Source organism: Doryrhamphus excisus, chromosome 1, assembly GCF_030265055.1.
Source record: "Doryrhamphus excisus isolate RoL2022-K1 chromosome 1, RoL_Dexc_1.0, whole genome shotgun sequence".
Classification (NCBI taxonomy): Eukaryota; Metazoa; Chordata; class Actinopteri; order Syngnathiformes; family Syngnathidae; genus Doryrhamphus; species Doryrhamphus excisus.
This window is the reverse complement of record NC_080466.1, coordinates 9249745-9266563: the sequence shown is the minus strand read 5'-3', so window position 1 is coordinate 9266563 and position 16819 is coordinate 9249745. Positions and strand designations below refer to the sequence as shown.

The 16819-nt window shown below is 40.6% G+C and overlaps 2 protein-coding genes and 1 long non-coding RNA gene across 5 annotated transcripts; 1 reads left to right on the top strand and 2 right to left on the bottom strand.

Moving 5' to 3' along the window:
- Positions 1–1078: 1078 nt before the first annotated feature.
- Positions 1079–3449, bottom strand: LOC131134910 (uncharacterized). Its single transcript, XR_009131491.1, has 3 exons — positions 3384–3449; positions 1680–1735; positions 1079–1587 (listed from the first exon to the last, which is right to left on the bottom strand). It is a non-coding gene; the product is annotated as an uncharacterized LOC131134910 (long non-coding RNA).
- A 1514-nt stretch (positions 3450–4963) lies between these two features.
- Positions 4964–8829, bottom strand: ccdc86 (coiled-coil domain containing 86). Its single transcript, XM_058081190.1, has 4 exons — positions 7756–8829; positions 6297–6426; positions 6135–6209; positions 4964–5282 (listed from the first exon to the last, which is right to left on the bottom strand). Exons 1-4 carry the CDS (start codon positions 8730–8732, stop codon positions 5130–5132), a joined length of 1335 nt encoding a protein of 444 aa, XP_057937173.1. The 5' UTR covers positions 8733–8829; the 3' UTR covers positions 4964–5129.
- Positions 6109–16721, top strand: glb1 (galactosidase, beta 1). Of its 3 annotated transcripts, none has more exons than XM_058081160.1 (18): positions 6109–6234; positions 6327–7450; positions 9213–9309; positions 9907–10076; positions 10145–10295; positions 10974–11034; positions 11127–11221; positions 11486–11666; positions 11732–11790; positions 11866–11987; positions 13782–13822; positions 13890–14002; positions 14358–14432; positions 14515–14601; positions 14675–14788; positions 15680–15811; positions 15889–16125; positions 16211–16721. In XM_058081160.1, exons 3-18 carry the CDS (start codon positions 9253–9255, stop codon positions 16466–16468), a joined length of 1953 nt encoding a protein of 650 aa, XP_057937143.1. In that variant the 5' UTR covers positions 6109–6234; positions 6327–7450; positions 9213–9252; the 3' UTR covers positions 16469–16721. The 3 variants fall into 3 exon arrangements, with proteins under 3 accessions (XP_057937143.1, XP_057937159.1, XP_057937151.1); XM_058081176.1 differs by having other exon boundaries at positions 6142–6234; positions 7403–7450; XM_058081168.1 differs by having other exon boundaries at positions 6147–6234; positions 7392–7450.
- Positions 16722–16819: the final 98 nt, after the last annotated feature.

The following is a 16819-nucleotide window of genomic DNA, read 5'->3' as shown; positions in this document are numbered from 1 at the left end:
GTTCTTTCTGCTACACCGCATGGCACTCCAGGACTATTCAAACGCTGCCATCTCAGTATGGGAAAGGCAAATGCAACTAAATGCCATTCTGGACTTTCTTACAAAAGAATATGAGGGAGAACATTAGCATTTGCTGTTTTTATAAATGTTGTTGCAGTGCTAAGAATGAATTGGTGTCCAATTTCCTAGTGTGCTTCTTTTTGAGCCACTCCTTTGTTGCCTTGTTTGCATGTTTTGAGTCATTGCCATGCTGGAAGACCCATCCACGACCCTTCTTCAGTGTCCGAGCTGAGGCCAGGAGGTTTTTCAGCCAATAAATGGCACTTTTCATCGGCCCCTCAATGCTGTGAGGTAATTGTAGCAGATTATTTGTTGATGTCCTGAACCAGTACTTGTTATTTTGTCTCCCCTGTGTGTGAGAGAGAATGGTACCGGTGACAAAGAGGAAAACGGCGATGGTAATTGTAGAACCAGAAATGTCCTGGCTGCTTAGTACAATATGGCTGTCACATTGGGTGAGTATACAATGTATTGTTGATTCATTCATTCATTCATTTTCTACCGCTTTTTCCTCACAAGGGTCGTGGGGGTGCTGGAGCCTATCCCAGCTGTCTTCGGGCAAGAGGCGGGGTACACCCTGGATTGGTCGCCAGCCAATCACAGGGCACATATAGACAAACAACCATTCACACTCACATTCATACCTATGGATCGTCAGATTAACCTAGTCGCCAATTAACCTAGCATGTTTTTGGAATGTGGGAGGAAACCGGAGTACCCGGAGAAAACCCACGCATGCACGGGGAGAACATGTAAACTCCACACAGAGATGACCGAGGGTGGAATTGAACCCTGGTCTCCTAGCTGTGAGGTCTGCGCGCTAACCACTAGACCGCCATTTTTCTCTTAATATTTTGACTTTATTCTTGTAAAATTCCTGCATTTTTTTTTCCAATTTTCATAGTTTCTTTTTGGTAAATTATATATTTTAGAATATATAATACGGGCCAACAAAAAACAAATGCCCGCTAACCACTAGACCGCCGTGCCGCCACAATGAAACAAAGCCTATGCCAGGTTTATGACGAAACATTATTTTTTTATTTCTATTCACTTTTTTATTACAATATTCAAACACAGTGTATCATCTAGATATTTGTTTCAACCTATCAACACGGGGCTTTTAACCACATTGTATTTAAATCCAATTATATTACCTTCATGTTCGATTTTAAATTGTGTAATATTTAAGGAGCGCCACGCCCAGGTGGCACATGACCAAGCCGTGAGTTGTCAATGTCATGTGTGTAGCGGCGCTTGTCGTTGTGTTGTTTGAATTTGTTGTCACATTGGCTGCAGTCGTCACATTAGCACCCGCTGTGGTTGCAGCGTTCCCAGTTGCACTTTTAGCAGTTGTTACTTTGTTGCCTGTTGCACTTTTCCCCGTTGTCACTTTATTGCCCGCTGTGGTCGCAGCGTTGCCAGTTGCAGCGTTGTTGGTTGCGCTTTTGCTGTTTGCAGTGGCAGCATTGGCCATGGTGGGTGCATTAGTTGTCTTCTTGGCCGTTGTTTGGGCGTTTGCTGATACTTTTGGACAATAACAAAACAAACAAAAGTCAGTTATGCATTTGTAATTTTATCAGATGTTGTGAGAGCAGGAACGAGAAGAAGGTGCTCACCGATGATCATGAGTTGCAGCAGGACGAGCGCAAGCATTTTTGAAAAACTCTCCCAACTAGAAGAAAAGACATAAAACATAACATAAAAATGTGGACTAAATTGGACATCAGTGATGGCAAGGAGCAAAATTGTGATGATAACCATAGACCTTATTACAACAGGGCATAGTATTCGTCTGCTCACTGTGGTGTGTGTGTACGTACTATATATAGTATATATCTCTTTTTTTGCAGCAGTTTCTTCTACTTTCTGACCCTGTCTCTGCACTCATATATTCAATGTCAAAAGGGGAGTGGCTAGCTTTCTGCCAATTTCTTCATTGGCATATGAATCAGTTAAATAAGTCCTATGAATTCTGCCTAGCTGCATGTGATGATAGACAAGGAAAAAGAAAGCCTTTATCTATGTTTCTGCATCAGTCAGACAGCACAGAAAAATTATGTTTCTAATTCAATCCTCAAATATATTAAATATATATGTATGTGTGTGTGTGTGTGTGTGTGTGACCTGCAAAGTAGTTGGTGGGACATGATTACAAAAATGTATAATAATAAAGTTCTTGTGTTATGAAAGTGGGAAGTTTTAAAATCAAGAGAAAAAAGTCACCATTTTACAAGAATAATTGTATTATTAATAATAATAAATTAATTAAAAATGAAATAATAGTTATTTTCTCATTATAAATGTATTCTTGCACGTTTATGACTTTTTATAGTAATAATAGCACTTTTTAACAGTCATTTTTTATTAACTTTGAATTTGACAATATTTTTATCACTATAAAAATCAGGTATCGGGTTTATTCAATCAGGTATTATTTTATTTAAATTTACAATTTAGCATGACAATGTAGTTCACAAGAAAAACACAAAATGAAAGGATAATAACATAGTAATATTGTATTATAGGTACTGGACATTTTAGGAGAATAAAGTTGTGACGTTATGAAAAGAAAACCGTGGTCATAAATGCTCAGGAAAAAAAAAATCATCTAATGAGAATAATGTATTGTTAGTAGAAAAAAGCCGAATGTTACAAGAGTCAAGCTGTAATATTATGAGGGAGAAAGTTCCAACAATAAAGTTGTAATTTTACAAGAAGAAAAATATGGAACGCTTACGTGAATGAAAAAATATAAGAAAAGGCTTAAAAGTTTTAATAGAGTATAATAAGAAAACATAATATTATGTGAAGAATGTCAGAATACTTTAAGAAAAAAGGCAGAATTGTATGTGAATAAAGGAATATTATGAGGAAGAACCTCCTGTTAAAGTTTTAATATTATGAGGGGAAAAAATCAAAAATATGTGAAGTAACATCACACTATGACAAAAATAAAAGTAATTTTTTTTATCTGAATAAAGAAATATTACATTTTTTATATTATTTTTATTATTATAAAATTCTCATTCATATGAGAAAAAACATAAAAGTCTAAAGTCAGACTATCACATTAATTTTTTTTGTAATTTACAAGAAAAATATTGTTAAATTACAGGAAAAACAGTTGATTTCCATAATTTAATGTAATTATTTTGGTAATTTTCACTGTGAATGAGTTGTGTGTGTGTGTATATATATATATATGTATATATATATATATATGGCTCCAGCATACCCGCGAAGATAAGCAGCATAATTGTATGGATTTTCACCCCTGATTCTTCCCTGAGCAATAGACACTAAGAGCAGATTGTACTTACAAAGTCTTCACTCGTTGGCAGTCTTCCCTCTCAGTGGTGACCTTTTAGTGACAGCATCAGACTTGTGTGTATGTCTTTATAAGACACATGACAGCCCTTGATAAATGATGTGGACATGACGTATTGTGGGGGACTTTCATCATTCCTTCCACCTTGCTCACCTCTCTGTGATACACGTCTGTCCTTTCAGTGATGATCCATTATTCTACTTGGGATTTATAAAGCAAACAGGACACAGACATGACACAAAGACGCCACTGTGAACCATGCACTGTGACTTGTTTGTTGGTGCACACTTCTCCAAGAGGTGAGGTGCATGGAATGAGAGTATAGGTGTGGACACCTTTTGTTTTGGCCTGTCCAAATAACTCCTATTCTATTCTTTTTAGTCCATTCTTTCATGACGACATTGTGTCACACCTCATCACCGTGCCACAGACAAGAGGTCACAGTGAAACTCCGACATACTTGCAACCAACTGATTGGTGCCTTACTACCTTTTGGTACACTTATGCTGGGTGTCATCTACCAAAAAGATGAAGATTCTTCTATTAAACTGCAGTGGATGGACTGATTTACATACATTATTTCATTTCAGTTGAATCAGGCTAAGCTAATTAAAGGGGACCTATTATGCTCATTTTTGCGCCCTTTGTATTGAGTTGTGCACTCCTATAGAGCAGCTACACACAATAACCCATACAGAAAACTTTTGAGATCGTCCAGAATCTGCACCTATTCAGCTGTATTTACTTGGATTTCCAAAACTGTCTGTTTTAATTTATTCCACTCACGCCCTGCTTCCAGGCACGCCCACTCCACTGTGATTGGTCACACTCCCAAATTCTCCGGATTATTGCCGAACCCCACTTTCTAATTTTGTCAGTACAGGAGTTGATGATAAATGAATGAAATATTTGAAAAGAGTGGTAACGTAGGCAACGCTGGTGAGGTGGAGCTTGGGAGAACCAGGATGTAAGGACGCTGCGTCCACCTCACCTACCCATGGAGGAGCACTCATTGTCGGACACACTTTGTCAGAGGCACTGCTGGGGCCGTGGAGCTCAGATGCCGGATGTGAAGGTGCCATGTTCATTACCGTAAGTGCAGACAATCTTAGCACACATCGGTAGTGGAAATGTGGTCATAACATGTTTTTTGCCGGACTGCCCGCGTTTAAAAACACTCTGGTCGACCCACCGATTGTGGTGAAAAAGGCTATTAGTAACTCCAGTCATCGGACAGCTTGTAATTTGCATGCATGCAGATATGATGCTCCCTGTTTGCACACTCTATAATGCTACCACTTACTTACACAAAATAGTGCGAGGAGGAGGGCAAGTGTACCATGGGAGGCCCAAGTCTGGAACCCAGTGATGTCACAGAGAGCCAGTGTTGGGAAAAAAACTGTCTAAAACTGACCATTTCGATCAAACTTTTTCCTGGGCTCACTTCCAAATGCATAAACCTCATTATCTGAAATGTTGGCATCAGTTAACACAAGATTACATTTATATGTCAGGAAAGTGGAAAAAGCAAAATAGGTCCCCTTTAACAAAAAAAAAATCAGTGCATTTTCAGTTAATACTTGATTTAATAGAAAGTCTTGTATGTTGAAGTACAGCAACAGATGTTGATATTTATATAGAGACGGCTTCACATTGGCTTTTATACTCCATAGTATTATAATACTCCACTGAATCAACTTTTTGTGTGTTTTAGAACGAAATCAAATGCAAAGTGCCCTCAGGTCAAATTTTCTGTCTTGTTTTTCTTTGCTTGTTTGCGGTTGACGCTCTGGCCATCTCTCGTCTTCTCCATCAGCGCAAGTGTGTCCCGTTTCTGGATCTTCCTCAGCTGCTTCTTCTTCATCCTCTTGATCTTTGCCGTGTTCCGTATCTGACAAAAACAAAAAAATAAGACCACAAAACAATGTTAAATGTGCTTTGGGATGTAAAGGAAAAATCTTTGTCATTGCAAGTCCGCTGAAAGTTATAGTAACAATATTAAAAGAATATTCCAGCCTACTGTACACTAACTGGACACTTGATTAGGTACACCCGCACCATCTCAGAAGTGTAGAACTACATTGTATCATACTGTGTGGTGGCCGTTACCTCATTCATTCATTTTCTACCACTTATCCTCACAAGGGTCGCGGGTATGCTGGAGCCAATCCCAGCTGTCTTTGGGTGAGAGGCGGGGTACACCCTGGACTGGTCGCCAGCCAATCATAGCACATATAGACAAACAACCATTCACACTCACATTCATACCTATGCACAATTAACCTAGCATGTTTTTGGAATGTGGGAGGAAACCGGTGTACCCGGAGAAAACCCACGCATGCACGGGGAGAACATGCAAACTCCACACAGAGATGGCCGAGGGTGGGATTGAACTCGGGTCTCCTAGCTGTGACGTCTGCGTGCTGGCCGTTACCTCATTCTGATCAAAACATTACAAACGGCTGCCATGATGCAATATAGGACAATAGCACTGCAGACTAACCCCAACAGTAGTAAATATATTGTTAAATTATACCTTATACAGTACGAATCCCAATATTCACCATACTTAAGTTATTAAAGTTTAATACATAAATAAGACTTGTGCTTATGTAGATTGCAATAAATGTGTTCCCTATGGTGGCGTAATGTTGCCGCAACAGTAACTTGTGTTTTTATTCTGGATTATTGCGATGTAACAAACATTATTGCAGCATTTTACATGAAGGACACAGGCTCGTACCACTTGTACAATCTCTCCCTTGCGCTCGTTCTCCTCACGTCGTCTCAGGTTCTCCTCTCTCCGTTTCCTTTTCTCCTGTGGAGGTAGTGGGACAAAGTCAGTAAGTACAAGGAGTGTGAAAGTGATTTTCTAAGAGGAGCAAACATCTGCGTCAAGGTTTACCTCTTTCTGCTTGGCTTTCTGCTCTTTTAGCTGCAAAGCGTACTGGTGCACCAGTTGCTTCTCTCGCTTGGCTGCCATCTTCTTCTCCCAGGAGGTGCACAGTGCTGTGTCTCTGACCAATGCCGAGAACCTACAAACATCCAGTAGCATGGCATAAGCTTTCCTCAGTATTTAAAATTGATCACTGGGTGTTTATTTACTCAAGTGCAGAGAAAACCTGGTGTTAGTTTGATGTAGGAGGAGTTTTAGATGCTTGTCTGAACTCTCCAAAGTAGTCCGCATGTTTAGGGTTCCTTTATAAGCATTATGTTGATTATGCAGTTCAGTTTTGCATGTGATGCAGGGCTGAAGGACCATGCTTAACATGTACCGTATAGATCAAGGGTCTCAAACACACGGCCCGTGGGCCAAATGTGGCACACAGGACACTAGTTTGAGGCCCCCGCCTTGATATGAAAGTTTAATGTTAGTGTGGCCCGCGCAAGTTTGATATGGATGCTGTATGGTATCATGTACCCAGAAAAAATGATTACGTTTGATTAATGTTCATGTTAAAGGTTAAATAACTGTTAATAGTTATCCTCCATATCCGTGTGGAAGTGGTAAGTTTTTGGCTTTTTAAGTTTAAAGGAAATAACTTGAAGGCTACCATTTAGGTCGCTAGCTCTCTAGTTTGCGAGTTAGCGTGTGTCTCAAGACCCTGCAGTTGCGCAATATGTTGTAAATAAAAAGAGTATAAATGTGACTATAGTCGTGTTTTGTCATGTCTACAGGGCTCTAATAATGCTTTGTTAATCTTAATCTGAAAAAATAATTTGTCTACCCACCAACTACACGTGGTTTCTTAAGTTTTTATTATTTGCTGTTTTATTATTATTATTATATTTATTTATTACTGATTGCTTGATTTTCTTTATTCTTGATTTGTTTATTTTATTTCTTATTTTGTGTAGAAAAATAAAAATTAAGATATTTGAGAACAGTGAAATGTTTTATCAGAGCTTTTCTTGTAGAAAATCGGAACCAAAGCAAAGTTTATTCATTTTTCTGTTTTTAATAAATGTGTTTTTTTGTTGTTTTTTTTTGGAAAACCTGATGCGGCCCAGCCTCGCCCAGCCTCGCCCAGACCCTACCCTAGCTCCAGTGGCCCCCAGGTAAATTGAGTTTGAGACCCCTGGTATAGATACATACACAAGTCAGTATTTCTACCGTAGAAAAAAGTCTGAAAAAGATAAGGTATTAGGGTACCTATACCTAATATTGTGTGTCTCTGAGTGCAACTTGTTGTTACATCTTCATACAGTAGGTGGCGGTATCCACCGTAATACTGCTTCTTAACACACCTCACGCACATCCAGTGTGGACACCCAGGGAATATGAATATGTTACTGTGGAGTGTGTCAATCAATCAATCAATGCATGATGGCAGTGAATGTACCCATAAAGCTGTAAACTTCACCTCTGTTTGTTACGATCCTTCCACACACGTCCTGATTTGGGCTTCCCCAGTGGAATAACTGCTGCATTGGGTTTCACACTCGGTCCGAGACGAGGCTTCTTGTGTGGCTGTGACTGTCGTGTCGTTGGGACTCTTTCCGGCGCTAAAGACTTGGATACTTGGCCTTCTGGTGCGGCTGGCGTGGGTTCTACACAGACTTCTATGGGCTTTGATTCGACCAATTCCACTGGTGTGGGTTCTACACACACTTCTATGGGCTTTGATTCAACCGACTCCACTGGTGTAGGTTTTACACAGACGTCCATGGGCTTCTCAACCGGCTCCACTGGTGTGGGTTCTACACACACTTCTCTTGATTCAACTGACTCCACTGGTGTGGGTTCTACACACACTTCTATGAGCTTTGATTCACCCTGCTCCACTGGTGTGGGTTCTACACAAACTTCCATGGGCTTCGTCTCTACCGGCTCCACTGGCGTGGGTTCTACACACACTTCTATGGGATTTGATTCAACTGACTCCACTGGTGTGGGTTCTGCACACACTTCTATGGGCTTTGACTCACCCGGCTCCACTGTTGTAGGTTCTACACAGACTTCCATGGGCTTCGTCTCAACCAGCTCCACTGGTGTGGGTTCTACACACATTTCTATGGGCTTTGATTCACCCGGCTCCACTGGTTTTACAGAGACTTCCATGGGCTTCGGCTCCACCACTATAGGTTCCACACATACTGTTGCAGGGCTTTTCTCAACCTGCTCCGGCGCTTCCTCTTCTGGGTCTGTGTGCTCCGGTATCACAGACCTCCTGGTTCGACGGCTGGAACTTCGCACGGGAGTTTCAGAGCTCAGCAGCGTAGCTGGAGCCCGGATGGCGCGGCCGCTGCGGGTCCTCATGGTCACCGGAGGCTGGTCCTGTTTTTTCTCCGCTAAGGAGTTATGAGTATCATCGGAAACAACGCTTTGTTTTTTCGACATGTTTACTAGCACATAGCACTTGCTTCTTTGCCCACGTGTGTACTGAATGGTCAGATGTTACGTACTTCCGTATTGGTGGCCATGATAGTAAACAACGTGTGTTTTCACTACCGCCACCACATGGTCGGGAGGATGAATTTCACATGAACTCCGTACTGTACAAATTAGGGGATGTCAACAAATTAACCCTTTCGTTTTTACGCTGGCTTTTTGTATGCATATCACTTTCATTTACAGTCTATATTTGTATGTGTTTCACCTAATAACTTAATAAGCGTTGTCCGAAGAAAGGAGTAAAAGGATGCGCCAATGTCATGCTGCCACCCTTTGAACAAAAAGCGTCATTACACAAAAAGTACATCACATGACTTAACTTCCTGCACGTCGACATGCCGCACCAAATACCGCCTCTTATATTTAATTGAAGTGGTTTAGAATGACTTCCATGTGTTAGCTTGTTGAAATTATCTTTTTATGTAGTTATAGAAGAAGCGGAAACGGATTGTGACGAAGATTCATCATGTCGCTTCTGAGACATGGAAGCTTCCTACTGCTGCTGCTCAGTCATGAACTCTCAGTAAGAACTTTTGCTTGAAATCAAATCTTGTTTCCACATTAATATTAGCACACGTATGAGTTGCTTAACGGGATGTTGATTCAACTAACTCACTCGCCATGATTGACTGGCGTTTGTAATGATAATATTGGTTACACGCTTTTCTCATATTGTGATACAGTACAATTTTGAACCACTGCAAACCACAATAATTATGTAAATAAAATCTTTCAGATATGGTCCATCTAAACTGGGCAATATTTTTGATACAACCCTGTCCTTGTCCTCCTTTCTGAATGTTAATATCCCTAAGTATAGGTTGTTTACCTATCAAGTAATAATGGCGTGCAATAGTATGTGTGACAGCACTTATTGTTAAAACTTCTGTTAGCAAAGGTATCTTTCAAAAAACTGCTGAGTCAGGTGACATCCGCAAGTCAGCTGACTCAGGTGACATCTGCAAGTCAGCTGAGATGCAATAAAAAAAGATGGAACATTAGCCTCACTCTCCCCCGTCCCCAAGCTAAACTCGCCTTCCAGGGCAGCATAGACAACTTGCCCTGGAGGGACAATCGCGCAACCCTGATTTGTTGCAATAAACCTGTTGTGTGTTTGCAGCTCTCCGCTTCTCGTTCCTTCAGCGTGGACTACCAAAACGACTGCTTTCGCAAAGATGGAGAAAGGTTTCGCTACATCTCGGGAAGTGTCCACTACAGCAGGATCCCCAGGGCCTACTGGAAGGACAGGCTGCTCAAGATGTACATGGCGGGCCTGAACGCCATTCAGACGTATGTTTGCCTCTGTCACATACTCGTTTCACTCTTGACAAAACATTTCAGTGCAAATACTGTTGCAGGTACATTCCCTGGAACTTCCACGAGGAGTCTCCAGGCCGATATAGCTTCAGCGGGGACAGAGATGTGGAACATTTCCTTCAGCTGGCTCAAGATGTTGGACTACTCGTTATCCTCCGACCAGGGCCGTATATTTGTGCTGAGTGGGACATGGTGAGAGATGCTGACATTGAATGTATATTTGATTTATTCTCACTGGTCACTCACTTTATGAGCTAGCTAGTTGTGGGCTTTCCACTTCTTCTAGAATCTGCACCTATTCAGCTGTATTTTTATGGATTTCATGGTTCCAGCGAAAATGGTCTGTTTTAATGTGGAGTATTGGAGTATTAATATGGAGTATTCAGTGGAATATAAGGAAGTCCGCTCCTCTGTGACATCACAAAGAGGCAGTTTTACCCTGCCTTTTGAAACTGAGCGTTTTGAGCACATCCCAAACTTATTTATCTGAAACTTTGGCACCATTTAACATGATAATACAACATTCTAACTACGGAAAAGTGGGACAAAGCATAATAGGCCCCCTTTAAGTGGTTGATAATGCTATTTTCACCCAAATATTTTTCCTAGAGAAGCCTTATAAGTCTATTTAGAGAATTATACATACACCAACTGACTTTTTCCCTACGCGATTAAGAGCTTTTCTTCCTGTCACTCACTCACACACGCACACCAGTGATTGTGAGAGATGTTGTGAATTTTAAGATAATAATTTTAAATTTGGTTCTATTATTTTTTTCAAAAACAGGTCTTGAAAAAGAGGGGTTATTTTGTATGTGGGTCAATATTGTAATAATTCTACACTAATGATACACATTTGTTCACTGTCAGGGCGGACTGCCTGCCTGGCTTCTCCAGAAGAAAGACATTGTACTGCGGTCTTCAGATCCAGGTGATAAGCCTCGAAAAAAAAGCAGTGATTCTCAGTAATGTTTGTTTTTTATATTGGACAGCATGAATAGAAGTATCATTTCTTTGTTTTAGATTACATCGCAGCAGTGGATAGATGGATGGGAAAGCTCCTGCCAATGATGAAGCCTTACCTCTATCAGAACGGCGGCCCCATCATCAGTGTACAGGTACTTTCTATGGCTACTGTAGTATTTAATAAGCATAAAGATGATAATCTAATAATAATAGCTGTTTGGAATTGATGGTGGATAATAATAATGAAGCACAGTGCAAAATTGAGTGCACTACATGGCTGCAACCAACAGAGGCCATGTGGATTCCTGACATTGAAACAGGAGTTCAGAACATTTACAGAATCTCCCTTCTTGTATACAAAACAATATGGAAATATAGTCGAATGCACATGCTTTAATACAGCCTTTGTTGTTTAGGTGGAGAATGAGTATGGCAGTTACTTTGCATGCGATTACAACTACATGCGCCACCTCACCAAGCTAATGCGGTCTTACCTCGGCGAGGAGACGGTGCTCTTCACCACAGACGGCGCCGCGCTCGGCTTCCTCAAGTGTGGCACTATTCAAGGCGTCTACGCCACTGTCGATTTTGGCGCAGGTTGTTTTTTATTTGCTATTACCCAAATTGATGGAGTATGCACTTATTTGTTTTCTTCCTCCTAGGTTCCAATGTATCGGCAGCATTTGATGTACAACGATACGCTGAACCTCACGGACCCTTGGTAAGCTCTTTTTCTCTTTGTAATTATTAAAACCTGCCCTCCTTTTCTCCACAACACTCCCTCCTCCCTCACTAGGTGAACTCTGAATACTACACCGGTTGGTTGGACCTGTGGGGCTCGCCTCACTCTGTTGTTTCGTCCACAAAAGTGGCCAAGACCCTCAATGAGATCCTGGCCGTAGGGGCAAACGTCAATATGTAAGTCTGTAAGGATTAGTCAGAATATTATGAGAATCTAAGAATATAATTTCAAAAATTTTGTACAAGAAATGTAATCTTATTTTTAAAATGTCATAAATATAATGGAAGTTGTCCAGGCTTAAGTCATTATAAGGTACAATAGAATTGTTTACAACAGGGGTGCTCATTAAGTCGATCGCGATCTACCGGTCGATCGCGGAGGTGGTACTGTTCGATCGCTAGTCGATCGCGGCGTGACATTAAAAAAATATCATCCTCGCATCAATGCCGTCACTTGATTGATATACAGGGCAGCCATTCAGATGACAACTGAATGTTGCCCTTCGGGCGACCAATCAAATCAAACAACGTCTCTAAGTGCAGCAGAACTTACGATGTCAGCCTATCATCCATCCCCGTTACTTGATTGACATACAGGACAACCAGTCAGATGACAACTGAATTTTGACCTTTAGGTCACCGCTCATGCGTAAACAACGATGCAAAGTGCTAAGCTAGTCGGCGAATTGCGTTAGATTTTAAAGTTTATGGTCACTAAAATGAGTGAAGGAGCTGGACCAAGTAAAAAGGCAAAAACATATCACTTCCATACGGAATGGGAGGTGGACTTTTTTTTCACAATGTCTTTTTCGAAGTGCGTTTGCCTCATATGCCATTCTACCATCGCAGTACCAAAGAAGGGAAATGTGGAGTAATGTGGAGGTAATTACAAAAAATGTTAACTGTTAATTATGTGTGTTTTGTAATATTGGCTCATTTGGTTATGTAAGGTACATCAACATACATTGTACGTACAAATAATCCTCAATACATTTGAAAATAAATAGATGTTTTGCATTTTTGTAGTGGGTAGATCATTTTGACTCGGTCATTTTAAAAGTAGCTCGCATGCTGAAAAAGTGTGAGCACCCCTGGTTTACAAGAAAATAGCCGAAGACATATTTAAGTCTGAAACAAAAAAGTTAATATTTAAAAAAAATAATAACTAAGTTGTAATATTATATAAATAAAGGCCTACTATAATGACAATAAAACTACATTTTTTAGTGTAAAGTTGTAGCTCTAAAATAATAAAGTTGTAATATTAAAAGAATAACATCAAAGTTTTACGGGCTGCACGGCGGTCGACTGGTTAGCGCGCAGACCTCACAGCGAGGAGTCCCGAGTTCAATCCCACCCACCATCTCTGTGTGGAGTTTGCATGTTCTCCCCGTGCATGCCGTGGGTTTTCTCCAGGTACTCCGGTTTCCTCCCACATTCCAAAAACATGCTAGGTTAATTGATGACTCCAAATGGTCCATAGGTATGAATGTGAGTGTGAATGGTTGTTTGTCTATATGTGTCCTGTGATTGGCTGGTGTACCCTGCCTCTCGCCCGAAGACAGCTGGGATAGGCTCCAGCATGCCTGCAACCCTCGTGAGGATAAGTGGTATAGAATCATAGTTTTACAATAATGCAGTTAAGTATGTGGGAATAAATAGTATTATGACAATATTGTTTTAATTTTACATGAATAAAGTTGTAAAGCAAGGCAAGTTTATTTATGGAGCACAATTCATACAGAAAAGAAGGGTAAAATCTCTTTAAGGAAACCTTCAAAGTAATCGCAATCTTGGAAACCTCGGTTGAATGCTGACAAAGGCACGGACTTTGCGGACAAACATTTTGAAACTGTGAATTTAATTATGTTATGTATTCCGTTTTAACTTGATGCATGTTCAAATAAAATGAAACAATGACAGTATATACTGGAAGTGCTCTGTACTCTATCATCATTGTCTTCCTCACAGGTACATGTTTATAGGAGGGACCAACTTTGGATACTGGAATGGTCAGTAGACGACAGACAAACTGTTTTGATAAGATCATTTTTGATAATCACGTTTGGTCTCCCTTAGGTGCCATTGCACCATACAGTCCTCAGCCTACCAGCTACGACTATGACGCTCCACTCACTGAGGCCGGAGACCTCACTGAGAAGTACTTTGCAATCCGAGAAGTGATCAAAATGGTATGAATTGAAAAAATAATTGTCATTGCATTATTGTTAACGTTCACTATGGAGCATGTTTGGTTACTAATCTGATCTCTGAGCTTCTGTAATTTTCAATGCACATGTCCGACATGTTCAATACTTTAGCATAAGTTTGTGAGTTGTCTACTGTCTATCCTCTGCAAACCCACCTCTTTAAATCTGTTTTTAATGTCTAACTTTTTATACCTGACCCGCTTTTACTCATGTTTTAAGTGTGTATTAACCAATGAATGTTGTATTTTAATGTATCTTTTACTCCATTCTTCTGTAAAGTGTCTGAGTATTTTGAAAAGTGCTATACAAATAAAATGTATTATTATTATTATTACAGTACCGGAAAATACCAGAGGGGAAAATACCGCCATCAACTCCAAAGTATGCATACGGGGCTGTTAAAATGAAGCTGGTATGCACCCACTCTCATGCAGTGGACCCATGTTGTACTTTGTAGAAGGCTTCTCTTCACTTTGTCCTGACTTCTCCCACAGCTGCAAACCGTGTCCGAAGCCTTAGAGACTCTGTCCTCTGGCCCAGTGGAGAGCATGTTCCCCCAGACGTTCACTGACCTCAACCAGGTATCAAGTATCATAGTTCATGAACGTGACTCCAGCTCAGTTGTTGAAATGGCCTCTTTGTCCTGTCCTGTAGGTGTTTGGCTATGTACTCTATAGGACCGAGCTACCAGTAGATTGCAGCACGCCGACGCCGCTGTCGTCGCCGCTAAACGGTGTCCGTGACCGAGCGTATGTGTCGGTTAATGGGGTGAGTCCAGTAGCACACCATGTGGGCAAACAAGTCAGCTGTTAATAATAATCCATGTTAAATCACTCCACAGACAGAATTTTGGAGACAAATATGCCTCTAAAGTTGAATCAAACTTCATTTAAATACATAAATGTATATTTTGTTGTGATGGATACAAATGCTGAAAATTCATTCATTCATTCATTTTCTACCGCTTTTCCTCATGAGGGTTGCTGGAGCTTATCCCACACAGGGCACATATAGACAAACAACCATTCACACTCACATTCATACCTATGGACAATTTGGAGTTTGCCAATTAACCTAGCATGTTTTTGGAATGTGGGAGGAAACCGGAGTACCCGGAGAAAACCCACGCATGCACGGGGAGAACATGCAAACTCCACACAGAGATGGCCGAGGGTAGAAGCTGAAAATTGAAAAAAAAAAAAAAGGTGATGATAACCATAGAACCACAAATGGCACTGCCGTGACACCAAAAACTGTACTTGCGTTATTGTCCTGGCTGCTCAGTACAACATGGCTAAAGCCACGTCAATAATTCAAGAAGAACACCACAAATTCAACTGTACTTATTGTTCATGTGAAGATACTCGCCTCTCCTCATCGCTGTATGAGCGGCGTTTGTATTAGTTGTATTGTACTGTACTTAAATTGTTTTTACACTTGCAAATGTGACATTCCCAACACCTTTGTACAGTAAGAATATTTGAATATCACATTAAACACTGCCTATAGTCAGTTAAAGTGTTATAAGGGAAAATAGGAAACAAATAATAGGATGACTAGGACCTCAGAACAGCTTGTGTTCAACCTCAGAGGTTTGACTGCAATGTAAAAGTACCAAAAGGGTTCCCGTATATTCATGCTGGTTGTTTTTTTTTCAAGGTGGCTGCTGGGATTCTTGAAAGAAACAAAGTCCTAACCATTAATGTGACAGGAAAAGCTGGGAGTCGAGTGGACGTGCTGGTGGAGAACATGGGCCGCATCAACTACGGAAAAAACATTAATGATTTTAAGGTTTTACTTTTTAATCTGTTGAAAAATGTCAATAATTCAAGCAGGAAAAACACAGTATTTGTGTTGTTTTTGCACAGGGCCTTGTATATAACCTGACTTTGGGCAATGTTGCACTAAAAGGATGGACCATGTACAGCCTCAGTATTGATGAAGCTGTCAACCAGGGTATCTTCTGGGAAACTATTACATCATCTGACCCACTTCCGCCAACTGCACTATCACTTCCGGCTTTCTATGGAGGAAGTTTCATCATTCCTGATGGCATTCCAGACCTACCTCAGGATACCTACATTAGCCTGCCTAAATGGCGAAAGGCATGCCAATTATGTGTCTTGAATTGTCTTCTATGTAATGTAGTTAATTCTAAATGACACTCCATGTGTCGGGTTTTCTCCTCAGGGTCACGTTTGGATCAATGGCTTCAACCTGGGACGCTACTGGCCTTCAAGAGGCCCTCAGGTGACTCTTTTTGTTCCCGCTGCCATCCTCAGCACCGACGCCCCCAACAATGTGACAGTCCTGGAGCTGGAAGCTGCTCCCTGCCTCTCCGGTTCGTGCACAGTGGATTTTACGACCACACCCATCTTGAATGAAACAGTGAAGTATCACCACAAGCAACACTGGGCAAAGTTTAGAGTGGATTTGTTTGGGCATTAAAGGAAGTTGCCGCTTCACAATGTGCACCTCAACAATGATCAAACCACTAAACCACTCACTATGTGATTGATTGTAAAAAAAATAATTAAGTGTGTCTTCACATAAAATATTAATACTACATAAATGTTTGATATTTAGGGATTATTTTGCCAAATAAAATGTCTTATTTGTTTTTTTTATTATATTTTTAAAGCAAAAGCATCAGGGAAGTACATGCATTTGTCAACCTTTAATAAATATGTGATTATCATGCCAGCTTTACTCTTCATGTGATAACTTGAGAAGATTGATTTTTTTTACTGTTGTGTTTTTACATCCTTTAACTGAACAATTGCTTTCATCAGCACGGAT

What these genes read in the sequence shown, in the direction of transcription:
- ccdc86 (XM_058081190.1), bottom strand. Translation starts at nt 8,732, where the DNA reads ATGTCGAAAAAACAAAGCGTTGTTTCCGATGATACTCATAACTCCTTA. An exon ending in AAGGATCGTAACAAACAGAG is followed by an intron (nt 6,427 to 7,755) that starts GTGAAGTTTACA and finishes GGATGTTTGTAG; the next exon opens with GTTCTCGGCATTGGTCAGAG. An exon ending in AGGGAGAGATTGTACAAGTG is followed by an intron (nt 5,283 to 6,134) that starts GTACGAGCCTGT and finishes TGTTTTTGTCAG; the next exon opens with ATACGGAACACGGCAAAGAT.
- glb1 (XM_058081160.1), top strand. Translation starts at nt 9,253, where the DNA reads ATGTCGCTTCTGAGACATGGAAGCTTCCTACTGCTGCTGCTCAGTCAT. An exon ending in GCCCCATCATCAGTGTACAG is followed by an intron (nt 11,222 to 11,485) that starts GTACTTTCTATG and finishes TTTGTTGTTTAG; the next exon opens with GTGGAGAATGAGTATGGCAG. An exon ending in CGTTCACTGACCTCAACCAG is followed by an intron (nt 14,602 to 14,674) that starts GTATCAAGTATC and finishes CCTGTCCTGTAG; the next exon opens with GTGTTTGGCTATGTACTCTA.